Below are 18152 nucleotides of genomic sequence, written 5' to 3'. Positions count from 1 at the left end.
TCATATTCAAATATGCAATAATGAATCCACTATTATGTATAATTATAATACAACAATAAAAATAAGATAACCTGAATTTGCAAAAGAAAAAAACAAAACAAATAAGTTTCTATAATATATTCTATGTGATTTCTGGCACAAAACTAAAATAATGTTTTAAGAATTCAGTGACATTGCCATGATAAAACTCTCTGCATTCTCATCTATTAAGTAATGTATAGTTATATGTACATGAATCTGAGGGGGGAAATCTCCATTTCATTAGATGATTATAAAAGTTTTATGTTTGATAATTTAACACACATATCTGTTGTTAGAGAAATTATAATATTAGTAATAATACTAATAAGGAAAATTTTAGAAGTCGGAGCCTTAATTACAAATAATATTAATGCCACTTTATAGACAGTTTTGTCACAATGAAGAATAGCAGTTGATCAATAAAAGACTTTCAAACATTAAAATGTATTATATTGGTATAACATCATAAAAAGTATATTTAAAATACAAATTCAAAGAGCTAAAGAAAAATTACAATATTTCTGTTAAAAAAGCTTTTGTTTTGTTTCATTTTTTGTTTGTTTGTTTGGAACCATGTATGAACCCTATGCAACATCCCCAACCCTTTTTATTTTGAGACAGTGTCTTTCTAAATTGCTTTGGGTCTCATTAAATTGCTAAGGCTGACTTTGAACTTGTGATCCTCCTGCCTTGGTATCTGTAGTTGATGGGATTATAGGCATGCGCCACCACACCTGGCCAAAAAAAAACACTACTAAAATATTTTCTTTTTAAGTTTTATTTTTCGCAGTGCTGGGGCCAAACCCAGGATTTTGTGTATGCTAAGCAAACATTACCATTGTGCGGAAATCCCTAGCACATATTTTTGTACATTTTAAGTGGATATAATGTATAAAATTTAAAATTGAATTCCTTTAGACATATGAAATGTCAATACTTTAAGTATGCTGGAAACTACATGGTTTGCAACTATTTAGATATATGATAAAAGTTTTTAGATGTCAAGTTAAAAAGGGCAAGGTGTGAACAATTTTTCAAAATTCTCTTAAGGGATTAACAAACAACATAGTAAGATTATCACCGACCTACAATAATGAAAATACACTTAATTTTTCACTAATGTTGACAGCTGCACCATCTTAGTTCCCTATATGAATCAAAAATTCACTATTTAATCACATTCATTTCATAATGTGACTAGTCACAGAATTGAGCAAAATTCTTAAATCAATTGAGGGACACACCAAGAATAGAACTATTTCAAAAAAGAATTAACAATGGTTTAGTATCTAAGATATACAGTTTTCACTAATTTAAGATAAAATATGAATTTTAAAAGTTATGTTTTACTATTTCCTGATTATTCTTATCAAATTAATGATCCATGTTTTCTATAAAATTTTAATAACTGTAGAATACCCCCATTGGTATAGTTTATACATTGGTCCTTTTACAATATAACATGAAGTAAAAAGAGAAAAAAACAGAGTTTATATTAAGAATGTGGCACACACCTGGAATCCCAGCATGTCAGATCACAAGTTTGAGGCCCAGCCTCTGCATGTGAGTCAGACACTTAGCAACTTAGCAAGACCTTGTATAGAAATAAAAAATTAAAAAGGACTGGGAATATAGCTCAGAAGTAAAACATACCGAAGTTCAATCCACAGTACCAAAACACGACAACAAAAAAACTAATAATTCTTCCAAAAAGAGAATGGGAAATGACAATCATTTGGCACTGATGAAATCCTCTCAAGTGTGCAATTATAGACTTAAGAGTATAATTACTGAATATATTTAAATTTATTCTAACATTTGAGAGCATAGTGATAACCAAAAGAACTTTATTTTTAAGCTCCCAAATATATAACTAAAATGTGAGTTAAAAAGGGACAGGTACAAAATTAGCGAAGAATTCTTCAAATGCATGAAGAATTGGAATCTCAGTCTTTAGACCTACTTAAGATCTTGCCTAATTAACTACATGTTTACAGGTGGTAAAACAAAGATACTGGTATTTAGAAAGTATTTTTAAAAAACAAAGACCTCAAATGATGTTTTTAATATCTGCTCAGGTTGTTTGTTTTCCTCTCAAAGTAAAATGAAACAAAAGTAATAAAAGTTTTCACTAAATCAATAGTTTTGAGGCAATAACCGATACAAGTCACAGATTCAGTAAAACCACAGAAACACAGATTCAGAAGGCTTCTCTACTTGGCATTTCTTTCTCATATAGAACTTCATAAACAGAATGTAATGTTATGAATGTGTCTGTAAATCAGGCTGAATGCATCCACAACAATCTTAGCTAAGGATAGATTACTATATAGTTTAAGCATCAAACTGGGAGGCACATTTTCTACTAAGATACCAATATTTGTCTATTGATTGTGGTGGGAGTGAGAAAAAAAAAGTTTTTTCACCAATTCCAGGTAACAGTTAACAGATATGTGGACAACAGAAATGCCTCACATAACTCTTAAACTGACTATAATAGCTTGAAATACAAATGAAATGTTTAGCATTTCATTCATCTATCTTCCAACCACAAGGAATACTTCTTACCACAGTCACTGGTAGTTTTCTCCCTTTAAGAACTAAAGAACCTGTCCTCTGAAATTGGGGTTGTTTTTTGTTTTAACATTTATCTCATTCCAAATACAAGCCAAAAAAAAGGTAGTTCCATTAGTGGGTTACATGCCTTAATACATACAGTGTTTAAATTATTTCCTAATAAAATTACTTTTATTAGTATGTATTCTCATATTGTTTAGCAAGCTTTGTGCTCCATTTTGTTACATGAGAAATAATGAAAAACAATAAAAGAAAAGAACCACCTTACTATACCCCCCCATTGAGCAATCATAATATTAGGAATGCCTTATAACTGCAGAATAATAAATTGGAAGCTAAACTTAGCATAGAATTAATTTTTGCAAAAAGAAGTCTGCAAGATCAGTATCTCATTCATCTTACCAGAAAATTTAGTATGTGAGAAGAAAATTCTTCAATATCAAATATGGTTTTTTTTTTGGTTAAGGGCTTCCTTGTGAAATACATAGTTTCAATTATTGCTTAGACTTAACACTTTCTATCTCTCTTCAAAAAATGTTTGTATTTCCTTAGAGGTACCAAAATAATGAGGTAGAACACTCATATTAACTGTCTTTATGATCTATAAACACTTACAAAAACATTTTTAGTACTTTCTATATTGACTTGCTAGAGCTTTAGAAATGTCACTAATAATATTTACAATACATAATTTGCATTTGCGTATTTAAAAATCTTCTAATACAAAAAATATAATTTTAGTGGATGATTCATGATACACATACTTTTTAATTCTTATGTTTTACTAAATATAGTACATTTTATAACATCATAACCAATTATGTTCCAATTGTAACTACTATAAGCATTATGTCAAGCTAAGTTGCAATACCTAGAAAAATAAACTTCTGTCTTAGAAGTTAAAAATCTGATATTTGAGAACTGTACATCTGAACTTTAGAGAAATCATTTCTAAGTTCTGCTATACACCTACTATAAAAAGACAGATTTAAGAGGGAGCATCTTATTTAAACATAATAACAATAGTCATTTTACAGATGAAGAAACTATTAAGATCAGGGAATTTGTGTTATAGACCCAAGATCACATAGTTATTAAGAAGCAATGCAGGGATTCAGACTGAGACTTTTCAGATCCAGGGCAAATACTAGGTTGGTAAAGTTAATTCATGATTATTGCCCATTTTTACTCAACAAGGACTACTAGGTTCAGAGGTACTGGGGTACTAGGTTCAGGAATACAGGTAAAGGATATAGTATGGCCATTAAGAAAAAAGGCAGTGGGATAGAAAAGAAATTCAGTGATTACATCTGGTGTAATATTGACTATGAAAGAGCCCAGGCAGTTTGGCAGGCAGGTATTCAACTTAAGATGATGAGCCAGGTAGAAGAAAAGAGAGAACAAAAACAGAGAAGTAGACAAAGGGCCAGACGACAAAAATCCTTCAATGTCATGCTAAGGAGTTTTGCTTTTTTTCAGGGCAAAAAGGGAACTCTGAAGATGTAGTCCAGAGAATGACATAGTTAGATATACCTTCTTGAAAACCCAGGCATTTTTTGTTTGTTTTTCGTTTTTAGTTTTCAAGGATGAATATGCAGTAGAAATTTAGGAAAAAATTGAAAAAGGCCTAATCTAAGAAAGCGTCAACGTAGATTGAATGGACAAGACTGATCCAGCAGATAATTAAGAGGCAAAATTAACAAGGCTCAAAAAGGGAAAGAAAGGTAAGGAAATTCTGAATATCTCTGAGGTATTCAGTTTATGTACCCAAGTGAATAGTATTTACCTTACAATGTTAGGAAACTTGGGGGGCTGGATGGTAGACTGAGTAAGTATAGGTAGTTCTGTGCCATACAAGAAGAGCTACTTAACAGTTGGAAATATGAGTAGTAAGCTTAGAAAGAGATATGGGCTAGAGATATTGAATTGAAAGTTCTCAGATTATGGATGAGTAAGAGAATATACAGAATGAAAAAAAAAAAAGAACAAGACCCAGGAGTGAGGGGAAAAAAACAAAAAACCCCTCCAGAACACTGACATTGTAGAGGGTAGAATAAATTACTGTCCAAAGTTGTACAGATTTAGAAGGAAACATACTGAAGAGGGGAAATGTATTAGATTTAGTTCATGGAAATAAAATGTTGAGGCAATTAAGTCACAGGGGACATGGAAAGGAATATGTAAGATAAGAAGGATAAGGCTACAAAATGTTTCCATTCTTATAACTACAAGAGTGAAAAGAGCCAAAACACAGCTGGAGTTTAACTCTGAGAAGCAGAAGGTCCAGCTGAGACTGAACTATGCAGGGAGTTACAGAGTTCATCCCCACATTAATAATATCTTAATTTAAAAAATAGGTGCCCAGAAATGAAATGAATATTTTTATGATGGGAAAAAACATGGTCTAGCTGGTTCTTCCTTAGAAGAAAGAAAGGGCTGGTTCAGGATAGATATGTGCAGTGAACAAAAAAGGTAAGATTATGAGGATTGTCTTGGTTTAGAAATTAAAAAAAAAAAACTATACTAAGCCTGAAAGCTTGAGAATTCCTTGTATACACAGCAGATATCTGTATCTCCAGCTGATGGATTTAGAGCCAGTATAAATACACCAGGTGCTGTGTATCCTGTCACCTCATGTACTTATAGCCACCATTTAGGACTGAAGACTGTGGAGTTAGTCATTCTCATGTGAATTGGTTACTGCTACTGGCAACTATGTTAGTTTACAGCCTTGCTCCATATCCTAAGAGGATTAAGTTCATTCAAGGCGATTAGGATTGATGAAAGAAAGCTAGTATTGCAATAGTCCTCTTACTGGTTTTTCCATCCCTTTCTAGCCTATCATTTCCAACCTTTTGTACACATGGAAGCCAAGGTAATCATCTAAAACTTTAATTGGATGCTATCACTCCCCTGTTTCAAATAGCTCAAAGGCGTTCCAAATGGATTATGAGTTGCACTGAAACCGTGACCCACAGGCCTACCTCATGTGACTCCTGTCTATTTCAAACTTCATTTCATGGCCCCTCTTCATTCCCAGACCTTTTGAACATGCTATTCCCTCAGCCTCAAATGTTACATTTTTTTTTTGTTTTTTACATATTGACACCTCATTCTCCAAATGTAAGTTAGAGACAGAACCCTAACTGCCTTACAAAAGGAAATCATCCTATTATTATAACTCTCCCCTGTTCGTAACACAAACTGTACTCATATATTTCTTTGTTCACTTGACTATTATTATTTGTAAATTCCACAAAGGTAGGAAATATATTGTATGCACCTACTAGTTAATAGATGAATAAAAGGAAGTCTAGTAGAGTACAGGAAGGAGATGAAAGGGAGAATGAGAGAGAAAAGGAGGAGAGAAAAGGGGGATAGTGAACTAAAATCAATATCTACGCATGTATGTGTTTGTTGGGATGAAACCAACTACTATGTATAATCATAAAACTCTAATTAAAAAAGGGGATTATAGAACAGAAAGATAGGAATCAATCTCCATACTTTGTGCTTATGGCACATGAGCTGTCTGTCCCCTGGGGTTCCAGGTGCTAGCCACAAACTCACAGGAAAGGCTATATATTAATCTGCCTCTGGCCAGGGGCAGAATATGTACTTGCACTGTTGATACATTGGCTTTGTTTCCTCTGCTAACTCTGTATGCACTGGGGGGGGGGGGTGGCAATTTCTTCCACTGGAATATGCCCAGTATTCATTTCCCACAGAGTCCAGACTTTTTAATTAAATTTGGTCAAAAAAAAAAAAAAAGCACATTTAAAGAAGATTCTCTAAATACAGAGCTTCCAAATATAAACTGTGATTTTCAAGTGCCACACAAGTCCAAGAAGCATCAAAACTATGGGATTTCCTAGTAAACTGGTGCCATTCCCTGAAATTCACTACAATAGAGAGTGTGTTCAGAACAAAACACTTGAAGCATTAATTATATTGATTATGGAGTCTGGAGACAAACAGACATCTCACTCTATTCCCATCCTTGGAGCTCATGCTGAGTGGCCATGTTACAGGAGAGGCCACACAATTAAGCTGTTTTGGTTCACTGGGTTAGCAAGGTGTCCACTTTTTATTATTATTATTATTTTGTATCAGAGATTGAACTCGGGGTGCTTAACCATTGAGCCACATCCTCAGCCCGTTTTTATAATTTATTAGAGACAGGGTCTCACTGAGTTGCTTAGTGCCTCACTAAGTTGCTGAGGCTGGGTTTGAACTCACAATCCTCCTGCCTCAGCCTTCCAAGTCACTGGGGTTACAGGCATGCACCACCATGCCCAACTCAAAGTGTCCACTTCTGTGAACAGAAAAGGGCTCCATTTATGAGGCTGTGCCTACCTGTCTGCCAAGAAGCAATGTGATAGCAGCTGTGAGAGGGAGAAAAAGCCCAAGGACAGATTCAGTTTCTGTTCTCCATTATCCTTGAGAGGACGAGAAGAATTTACCAAGCAGTAAGTTCACATTAAAATTGTTGTGAATAATAACTAAAACAAAAGATCTCTCACTTTCTTGGGTAACTATTGATTTGTCTTACCTGAGACCAGACCATTTGGAAACTGAAACTTCATAAACCTGTCTCATTTCCCATTTACCTGTCATCCTCCATTCCACCTCCATGCTTAGGCCTATCATCCTAATTTGAGTTTTCTTTGTGAAACACTTGTCTGCATTAACTAGATGATGACTCTCCTGTAACTGACCCTGTCACTCACAAGTCATAAGTCATTTCAAACCAGGTTTGCATCTGTGAAGAAATAAAGGGCAGAAAGGAATGTAATTATTTTGCATCTTAATTGTTTCTCCAGGTACTGCAGCTCATTAAACTGCCTTAAGTCTTGGGGAAAAAAAGTGTCCAAAAGTAGGCAGAATATTTCAGAATTGACAGAGGTATGTGATACAATGTAAGAGCCACTACCTCCCTTTAAATTTTTTTTTTAGTAATGAAGAATGAGATTTATAATTCTCCTTAAAAATACAGTCTTCTTGAAGATGAGAAAATAATAAACACATTTATACATTCTTCATAAATATTACCTGAGATAAAACTTGGCAATTTTTCTCAATTCTCCATATACTATGTGTAAACTTAAATCAAAACACCTGGTGCACCACACAGATTGTAACAGAATTATTTTTGGGTTGAAATATTAAATTTCCATTTAAGTTTTCCACATTTAAAGACTCTAGATGAATATGGAGAATCAATGAACTGTTACTTTATACTTTCAAGGGCTTTTTACAGTAAAAGATAAGTTTCACTACTTTTCAAGACATTTATTATATGTCTATACATAAATTTAGGGAACCCTTAGTTCTTGATGTAAAAAACTGATGTTTGAATCATGTCTAAATTTTTTCCATTCTCCAAATTTTTCCTAATTAAGGCAATGCTTAAGAAAGAAGATACTTTGGTATTTTAAACTACGTTTGGAAACATGCTGAATTTCCAGTATTTAAGCTTTAAGATACTCAACCTCATTCCTATGAGCACAAGTGAGATACACATTTTTAAAAATATAACATTTATCCTGTTCATAAAAAACAGTTAATTTGAATTACTAATTAAAGAAATCAAACATAACCTACATCTTTGTAATAAATAAAAATCAACTTTTTATAAATTATCTCTAACTAAAAAAAAAATCAACTGAGGTAACAGGAAAGACTTGAAGTTATATAGACTCCAAACTTTCTATCTAACTTGCTTCATATCCTTGAAAAAACATTCCCTCATGTAGGTCTTTTTCTCATACCTTAAAATAGGGTTGATACAAGCATTAAGCTTATTTCAAAGAAAATGAATCAAAGAATAAGAATAAATGAAAATCAAAGGCTTATTGTTGTAGGTAAAATTTCATTAACATCTAACAATAAAATGATCACTTTTCTGAAAGCATTAAAAAGTTTTAATCAACTATTTGATGTTCAAAAGAATTTCTAAATATGTAAACAATTGGAAAACAGTAAAAACTAAGAGTTGTATAAAAATATTCTCTGGTTCTAAAATGTCTCCTAAAGTGGATTAAAGATTCTAATTTTAACTTAAAGAAAGTCAAGTCCAATTAAGAACAGTCCGAGCTGGGGTTGTGGCTCAGTGGTAAACACTTGCCTAGCACAGGTGAGACCCTGAGTTCAATCCTTAGCAACACATAAAAAATAATAAGTAAATAAAGGTTAAATTCTAAAAAACAAGAACAGTCCTAGCTCACCTGGGCAGCTCTGGTATCACAGACTACCTAAAGCCGTCCCATTACCAGAAACTCCCAACCTGGTGTGTTTAAAAAGGGTAGCTCCACATACCTGAGAGTGAGATGACCTAGGAGAGCAGTAACATCTATTAACCTCTGGGCACTGGATCACTTTGCAGTTTACATTTTAATGATTCAAGAACAAGTAAAATATCATTGAACTATTGAAATTGCCTACAACAGACCTAAGGTCTGTGTACTCCCCAAATTCACATGTTGAAATTGTAATCCCTAGTGTGATCTTGTCAGAAGGCTGGCCTTTGAGAGGTGATTAGTTTATAAAGGGTAGTGTCCATAAAAATGGGACTAGTGCCCTTATAAAAAAGGCCCCAGATACCTCTCTGCTTTCTGTCACATAAGGATACACTCAGAAGTAGTAGTCTGCAACCCAGAAGAGAGCCTTTACCAGAACACTCTACTTCAAATCATTTTTGGAATTCTGAAGGAACTAAATACACAAACACTAAAACTATTTTAATATTTTGTTTTGATTCATCTTAATGGTTCCTTTAATGTATTTCTTTAACAATTTTCCAGGTGGGGTTGGTTGTGCTGCACAGTGGTTAGAGTACATGTCAATCCCCAACACTGCAAAAAATAAAATGAAATAAAAGAACTTTCTAGGAAAGAATGAAGATAAAACCAGAATATCCTACTGAATGATTCTCTTTAACAAAGAGTCTTGATAGTCTTCATTTTCAAAACCAAAAGAAGTATCATTTGTGTAGTGTATATAATGTGCAAGTTAAAACTATCAGGAGCTTTAACACATTATCTACTAAGTCCCAGGTCCATATATTTAACTGACGAATATACCCTTCCACAAAGATATCTCAAAGAAATTAAAACTCAAAATACCCCCAAATAACTTTCTGTCTTACAAACATACACTCACCATTTTAGAATTGGGGAGTGATACCATCATCTACTTAGTCATCAAGAAACCTGAGAGTTATTATAATACCAGCAATAACTATAATTTAGGAATAGCTACTATGTGCCAAGACTGATGCCAGTTATATTATCCATATTACTACTCAATTCTCACCCTCCAAAAAACTTGCAAAATAGCTATTATTGAGAACTCTGCAGTAAAGAATAATATTTAATTCTTATTTTCTCCAATTAATTTGAGTACTGAACTCTTTTTCAACTTTTGGCGAATGAAAAGTACTAGTCTAATCATATGCTGGAAATTTTTTTTTCAAAATTACCACCAATAACATGTTGTATTACCTCAACATGTTTGCAAATTCAAATCAGTGATTCATTATGTAAAGTACAGTAGCTAAGAAGAGTGTCTATGTGGGCATAGAGTTGTTTGTCTATATTTAATTCAAAAGTTTACTTTCACTCCAGTAAGAATGGCAGCTATTATGAAGACAAACAATAATAAATGTTGGCAAGGATGTCGGGGTGGGGCAGAAAGGCACACTAATACATTGCTGGTGGGACTGCAAATTGGTACAGCCAATATGGAAAGCAGTATGGAGATTTCTTGGAAAATCTTGAAAAAATTTCTTGAAAAAGTTGGGAATGGAACCACCATTTGACCCAGCTGTCCCTCTCCTTGGTCTATACCCAAAGGATTTAAAAACAGCATACTACAGGGACACAGTCACACCAACGTTTATAGCAGCACAATTCACAATAGCTAAACTGTGGAACCAATCTAGATGCCCCTCAATAGATGAATGGATTAAAAAATGTGGCATATATACACAATGGAATATTACTCAGCAATAAAAGAGAATAAAATCATGGCATTTGCAGGTAAATAGATGGCATTGGAGAAAATAATGCTGAGTGAAGTTCGTCAGTCCTCCCAAAAAACAAATGCCAAATGTTTTCTCTGATTTAAGGTGACTGACCCACAATGGGGTAGAGAGCGGGAGCATGGGAACAACAGACGAACTCTAGATAGGGCAGAGGGGTGGGAGGAGAAGGGAGGGTGCAGGGGGATAGCAATGATGATGGAATGTAATGTAATAGACATCATTATCCAAAGTACATGTATGAAAACATGAATTGGTGTGAACATACACTATATATAAACAGAGATATGAAAAAGTGTGCTCTATGTGTAATAAGAATTGTAATGCACTCCACTTCATGCATTTTAAAAAAATTAAATCAATAAAAAAGTTTACTTTCTTACATCCTGATTCCTTGGAGTGAATCAAATTTCTTTCATAGTAATTATTTATAAGAATTTGACTGTTAGAATAATATGCTTAAATAGTAGGAGAATCAAAGAATATACCAGTACATATACCAACATGTTATTTTTTGTTTGTGACTGAGTGAACAGAATATTATTGTTACTGTTTCTATGAGAGAGCAAACAACATACATTAACAGAGCAATAATAGGCACTAAGCCTAAACAGCATGAGAAGTATAAGACAATTTATATTAAAAAATCATCTTTTTGTCTCTGGAATTCCTACAACCTAGTTGGGACTAAAGGATTAGTAAGATATTAAGAAAAGAAATCAAGAATACTTTAGTAGAACATTAGAACTATTGATAGTAGGAAAAAGATTAATTGTCAAAGGTAGAGTGTAATAATAAGTAGCTAATAAGAATTCAATAGAAGAAAATGCAGTATAAAAATAGAGTAGGTAGAAATATTTCCAAAGAAATTATTAAATCTGCCTTAGCTATTCTTCACATATACTAGTATTATTAATTTGCATGAAACATTTTTTTAAATTTTCATGAAATATAAGTGATTCAAGCAATACATTTGTGGGAGTTCAGCATTTCACCCAAAATCACATGTCAATATGGAAATTAGCCACAACTAGGTGTGGTGTCATAAGCAGACTGTACCACCAGATACTGGATATTTTTTAAGAATTAAAATGCTGCCAGGCATGGTGGCACACATCTGTAATTCCACCGACTCGGAAAGCTGAGGCAGGAGGATCACAAGTTCAAAGCAGCCTCAGCAACTTAACAAGGCCCTAAGCAACTTAGTGAGACTATGCCTCCAATAAAAAATGAAAAGGGCTACAGATATAGCTAAGTGGCAAAGCATCCCCGGGTTCAATCCTCAGTAGCCAAAAAGATAAAAAATTAAAATGCTATGGGCACAGGCTCGGATTTTGGCTCAATGGTAGAGTTCTCGACTGGCACATGTAAGGCACTGAGTTTGATGTTCAGCACCACATAGAATGAATGAATGAATGAATAAATAAATAAATAAATAAATAAATAAATGTATTGTCTCCATCTACAACTAAAAAATTAAAAAGTAAAAATTAAAAATTCTATGGGTACATAGGATAAAGACAATCTAAGCATGCCCAACAACATTCATAAAAACTTGAAAACCCCAAAATATATATATGCTGAAAAGAGAAGAAATTCCACAGAAAACCAGTAAGTGAATATTATATTCTAGCATTATACCATAGAAAAGAAAAAATTGGAAAGTTATTAATATAAAAATTTATTTCACATACCCGCCAGTTTTAAGTCATATTTAAAATTAAAATAACAAGCCATAGAAAAGTATACTATCATTAATTATATATTTAAAAGTATACTCAAAAGATAAATCTATTTACAACTGTGTTCAGTACTTTAAGTACTATTAATACTTAATTCTCATTTACTATATTCTTAAGATAATAAATCCAAAAAAAAGTAAATACAATAAGAGGTATAGTCCTCCTGTTCACTTTCCAGGTATCTGGGAATAGTTTAGAAAACACATATTGATTTTACTTTAAAAACAAAAATTTTCTATGCTATGGCTTGGATATGGTTTGTCCCCCAAAGGTCCCGGTTAGAGGCTTGTCCTCAGTTTGGAGGCATATAGGTAATGGGATCTTTAAGAGAGGAGCCTAGTGGGAGGTCCTTAGGTCATCTTGGGCACTGCCCTCAGAAGGGATTAAGGTAGTTCACCTAGGACCTGAGTTAATTCTGGACAGAGTGAATTGTTAAAGCCTAAGCCTGATTCCTGAATCTCTCCAGCTTCCTGTCTGGCTGTGTGACTGATAAGAGTGTTCTCTTTCTCATAAGCTCCTACCACTGTGACATTACCTACCCATTTACAGGCCTTCATCAGAGATGAGAAGATATCAGCACTCTCTTGAACCACCAGAACTGTCAACTAAATAAATTTCTTAAAATTTAATAAAGTTGCCCAGCTTCAGATATTTCATCACAATAATGAAAAAGGGACTACAAGAATTTACATGCTAACTGATGCCTGAAAGATCCATCATTACCTGAACACCCTCACAATCAATACAATGCTAAATTTATGCCATATATGCAATTTCAAACAGAAATTGTTTTTATAATTATAACAGATTGTTTTTATAATTATAGGTGAAGCCATGACAATTATTCTACTGAAAATCTTCGAAATCATCCAAAGCTCAACAAAATATAAACATTAAAAAGCCATAAAACAGAAACTGTCATACAGAAGACAGCATACAAAAATCCTTTAGAAGCTTTACTTTTTTGGAAAAGAATTTCTTTTTTTTTTTTTTTTGGTAGTTATATATGGACAGCATAACTTTATTTTATTTGTTTATTTTTATGAAGTGTTAAGGATTGAACTCAGTGCCTCACACATGCTAAGCAAGCTCTCTGCCAGTGAGCTATATATAGCCCCAGCCCTGGTGACAAAGAATTTCTTACTTAAATTTCAAATATTACAGAAAAGTTAAAAGAATAATACAATAAATACCTTTTGCTAAGATTCAACATTTGTAGGTATTTTACTATAATGCCCTCCTCCTGTTCCCTTTCCCATCCCCTCCTCTTCCCCTCTCCAGCTATCTCTTTTTTTTTTTTTTTTTTTTTGCTACCAAGGATTGAACCCAGGAGCACTTAACCATTTTTTCTTTTGAGACAGGGTCTAGTTAAGTTGCTTACGGCCTTGTTAAATTGCTGAGACAGGCACTGAACTTGCAATCCTCCTGCCTCAACCTCCTGAGTTCTGTGATTACAGGAATGCACCACCATGTCTTGGCTACCTTTTTATTTATTAAATAGTTTATTGCTGAGAAAACCATTGTAGTCAAATTCATTAATGCTTCTATAGAAAAACAAGATGCTAAGAAAGATAATGAATATTTATAGTCTTGCAAATTCAGCTCAGATTAATAGGATTACAAACTAAAAATATTTTGCATTATAAAGGAAAAAATGAGTAAAAAAAACCCATGGAATGGGTGAAAATTTTTGTAAACTATATATCTAATAAGGAATTAATCCAAAATATATAAAGAACTCAAACAACCCAGTAAGCAAGAAAACAACCAGATTTTTAAATGGGCAAAAACTGAACAGACATTCCACAAAAGAAGACACAAATGGACAAAGGGTATACGGAAAAAAAAAGCTCAACATCACCAACTATCCAAGAAATGAAAATTAAAATCACAATAAATACTGGGCATAGTGGTGCATGCCTATAATCCCATCAACTTTGGAAACTGAGGCAGGAGGCTTTCAAGTTCTAAGCCAAACTCAGCAATTTAGCAAGGCCCTGTCTCTAAATAAAATATAAAAAAGGGTTGGTGATATGGCTCAGTGGTTGAATGCTCCAGGAGTTCAATCCCCAATACCCAAAAATAAATTTTAAAAATACATTAATTAATAAATAAATAAAATTTTAAAAATAGAAACAATGATATCACTTCACACCTATTAGAGCAGCTATTATCAAAAAGATATTTGCAAAGATGTAGACAAAGAGGAACCCTTAGAGGCCACTGGTGAAAATGTAAATTAATCCAGTCACTATGAAAAACAGTATAAAAGTTCCTCAAAAAATTAAAAATAGAACTACCACTTGATCTAGCAATCCTATTGACTACTACTGGATACGTCTCCAAAGTAAGTGAAATCAATATGTCCAAAAAAATCTGCATAGTCATGTTCATTGCAGCATTCTTTACAATAGCCAACCTAAATATCTGTCAATAGGCAAATGAATAAAGAAAATGTGGTGTACATATACAATGGTATACTATTCAGTCTTAAGGAAATACTATGACAACATGGATGAACGGAGAGGACATTACATTAAGTCAAAGATGCAAGACATAGAAAAATAAATATTGTATGATTTCACTTAATCTAAAACTCATAAGGGCAGAGAGTAGAATGGCAGTTACCAGAGGCTGGAGGATGGGTGCAAAACTGGGAAGATATTGATCAAAGAATACAGAATTTCAGCTGGATAAGAGAAATAAATTCAAGAAATCTACTGTATACACAGTGACTACAGTTAATGTTGTACTTGAAATTGCTAAGGGAGTAGATTTCAGTGTTCTCACCACAAAAAATAAAAAAGTAAGTATGAATCTTGAATCTCTCTGCTTCAGAGCTGTGGCTGTGCTTTTCTCTGGAACCTTTCTGTGCAAACGTGCAGGAGAAGATTGCCCAAGAGCTCTGGTAAAGCCCTGCCTGAGGAAGTTCTATGCAAAGGTACAGAACAATAACAGTCTTGACCTTGAGTTCAGACACCAGCTGCCAGAAATAGAGAATTCTGAGCATAACAAGATAACCACCATATCTTGCAACTGCTGCCAACTTCAAGCCTGCCTGCTTTACAGAAACTCTGGACAATAGGCTTCCCTGATACAGTAGGATAATAACAGAATGTTCCTAGCACTGCAACAGTAGAATAGCTACAATAATGTTTCTGGTTCTGTAACTTTTTAGTCCACAAAGGACAATGTTCCTATAGTTTAAGCATCCTAATTGTAAGACCCTATATAATAAATATGCTTATCTAGCTTTGGGTCACTGTTCTTCCATCAGAAGTTAGTATCCCTCCTGGTCCCAGCTTTCTCTCTGTAAGGTTTGTGTGTCTTTCTTAATCCCCCATTGCACCTTGCTGGTTTGTAAGGTTTGGTCCTGGAGGTCAAAGCAAGTGAGGTAATGCATGTTAATTAGCCTGATTTAGACATTTCACAACGGATATATGTTGAAAACAACACGGTACATACCCTAAATATACACAATTTTGTTTGCCAATTATAAATAATAATAAAATATTTTTTAAATTACTACAAAAATATTATAAAAATAAGTAAAGATACAAGTTGCATTTAGAATAAAAATTTACATACCTTGGCTTCCGAAATGCTAAACTATATTGTTGGCAAGCCAGACCCACAGTTGGAGTATAAACAATAGGCATGAATTTTTCAATGTCAGACGTTAGCACTCTATAAAAGAGCTTTTCATTTCTATCTTGAAGATCCATTAAAAGAAGATACCTGTGGAAAATGGGACATAATTAGATCTACATCCAACAAAGTAATGAAATAACTGCTTAGAATTCTAATTAAACATTTTTAAGTCATGCAGAAAACATCTAACCAAATACAAATTTAGAAATGTTAAATACTTCAAAGAAGGAAGAACAATAAACTTGATTACTATCACTCCAGTATTCAAATCATTGCTGAAATAACATCATTTAACTCAACATTTAGATTTTTATCTCTATTTTAAAATGAAAGACAAATGAAAATACCTCTATAGACATAGTTTAAGCATTTACTTACCTAATTAAACAGAAAAATTTTATCCTTTAACTTCACTATTGATAAATAAGAGAAATAACATGCAGGAAATGGGTAAGGTAGTGTAGCACTCACTTTAGAAATAACTAAGACAGGCAAGCTCAAAGGACTTTTCTAAATATTGCATCTAATAGCTCTTTTCTGTCTAGAGATATTTCTGATCTAGAGTTATTTTTTTAAACATAAACCTTTTAATGTTACCTGTAATCTTCCATAGTTTAGAGAACAAAAAAATATCTGCTTGGTACAAGTGAAAAAAAAAATTTGCACAACTATATTTAACAACCTTACTAGATTTTTTTGTTTGATTTTCTGATATGGTTTAGATATCATTTGAGGGTGTTCTCCAACAGATCATGTGCTGGAAGCTCAGGCCTCCATGTGGCAATGTGAAATGTGGAGGGACCTTTAAGAGGTGGGGCCTAATGGAAGGTAGTTAGGTCACTGGGGAAGCTGCTCTGGAAGGTATTAATGTAGTTCTCATGGGGCCCTAGTTGGTTTTGTCAACTGTGAAATATTAAAATAAAAGAACAATCTTGGCCCCATCTTGTTCACTGATTTCTGGCCTTATGATCTCTCCCTCTCATAGGCATTCCTGTTATGATGCCATCTGCCATGTTATAACAGAGAAGACGGTTCTCACCAGAGGCCAAACAAAAGGGACTGCTCAATCTTGGACTTTCAGCCTCTAAAATCATGAACTAAATGAATCTCTTTTCTTTGTAGTCAGACTCAGATATTTTGTTATAGCAACAGAAAACAAACATTTCCATTCCCTAGAACAAATGAAAATGTATAGACCTGGGAAAAAAAATCAATGGATGTTAATGCTTGGGCAATTAGGTAAAATAATCCAGAAAACAAACATTTGGGAGGAAGATGGTGACTTTAATTTTAGACATGCTAAAATTAGCAATGTGGGAGTCATCATTGCTAAATCAGTGGTTAATTCTCAGATCTCGCCTTACTTATCAAGAACATTTGACATAAGTGACATCCCCTAAAATGTGGCATATTCTCTTTCCTTGACTTCTAGGCCATCATATTCTTAGTTTTTCTTCTACATCACTGGTCATTCCCTTTCAGCTTCTTTGTTGTTGTCTCTAGTTATGGTTTACATGTAACGTATCCCCCAAAAGCTCACAGGTGAAGCAACACAAGAAAGTTCCGAGGAGAAATGATTGAATTGTGAGAATCTTAACCCAACCAGTGAATTAATCCCTGATGGGATTAACTGAGTGGTAACTAGAGGCAGGTGAGGTGTGGCTGAAGATGTGGTTAATTGGGAGCATAGCTATTGGGTATATATTTTGTATCTGGAACTGTAGTCTCTCTCTGCTTCTTGATCACATGATGTGAGCTGCTTTCAATCCACCACTCTCTCCCACAATGATGTTTAGCCTCACCTAGAGCCCTGAGGAATGGAGCCAGCCTTCTTTGGACTAAGACCTCTGAAACTATGAGCCCTCAAATAAATTTTTCCTCCCCTACAGTTGTGCTGGTCAGATCCTTTAGCCACAGAAGCAAAACAGTTGACTAAAACATCTCCTCTTCTCTGAAAGCTTTCTAACACACATATAGAATCCATTAGGAAATTATGATGGTTTTATCTTCAAATAAATAAAATAATTTAAAAAATAACTGTATTTTACAAACAATTCCCCTCCAAACTGACTACCCTTTCCAAATAATGAAATATTTTAACAATTACACACAAGGACTAT

General features: G+C 33.7%; 1 protein-coding gene across 1 annotated transcript in view; it reads right to left on the bottom strand.

Annotated features, from left to right (window-relative positions):
• The window catches only part of Me1 (malic enzyme 1), a 149766-nt gene that overhangs the window by 116139 nt on the left and 15475 nt on the right, over positions 1-18152 (bottom strand). The window contains exon 3 of the mRNA XM_026410476.2: positions 15970-16119. Coding sequence (XP_026266261.1) covers positions 15970-16119 — 150 coding nt within the window. The remainder of the gene's footprint in view (positions 1-15969; positions 16120-18152) is intronic.

This window comes from Urocitellus parryii, chromosome 8 (assembly GCF_045843805.1).
Source record: "Urocitellus parryii isolate mUroPar1 chromosome 8, mUroPar1.hap1, whole genome shotgun sequence".
Taxonomy (NCBI): Eukaryota; Metazoa; Chordata; class Mammalia; order Rodentia; family Sciuridae; genus Urocitellus; species Urocitellus parryii.
Note: the sequence above shows the minus strand (reverse complement) of the source record. Positions and strands in the feature narration are given on the sequence as shown.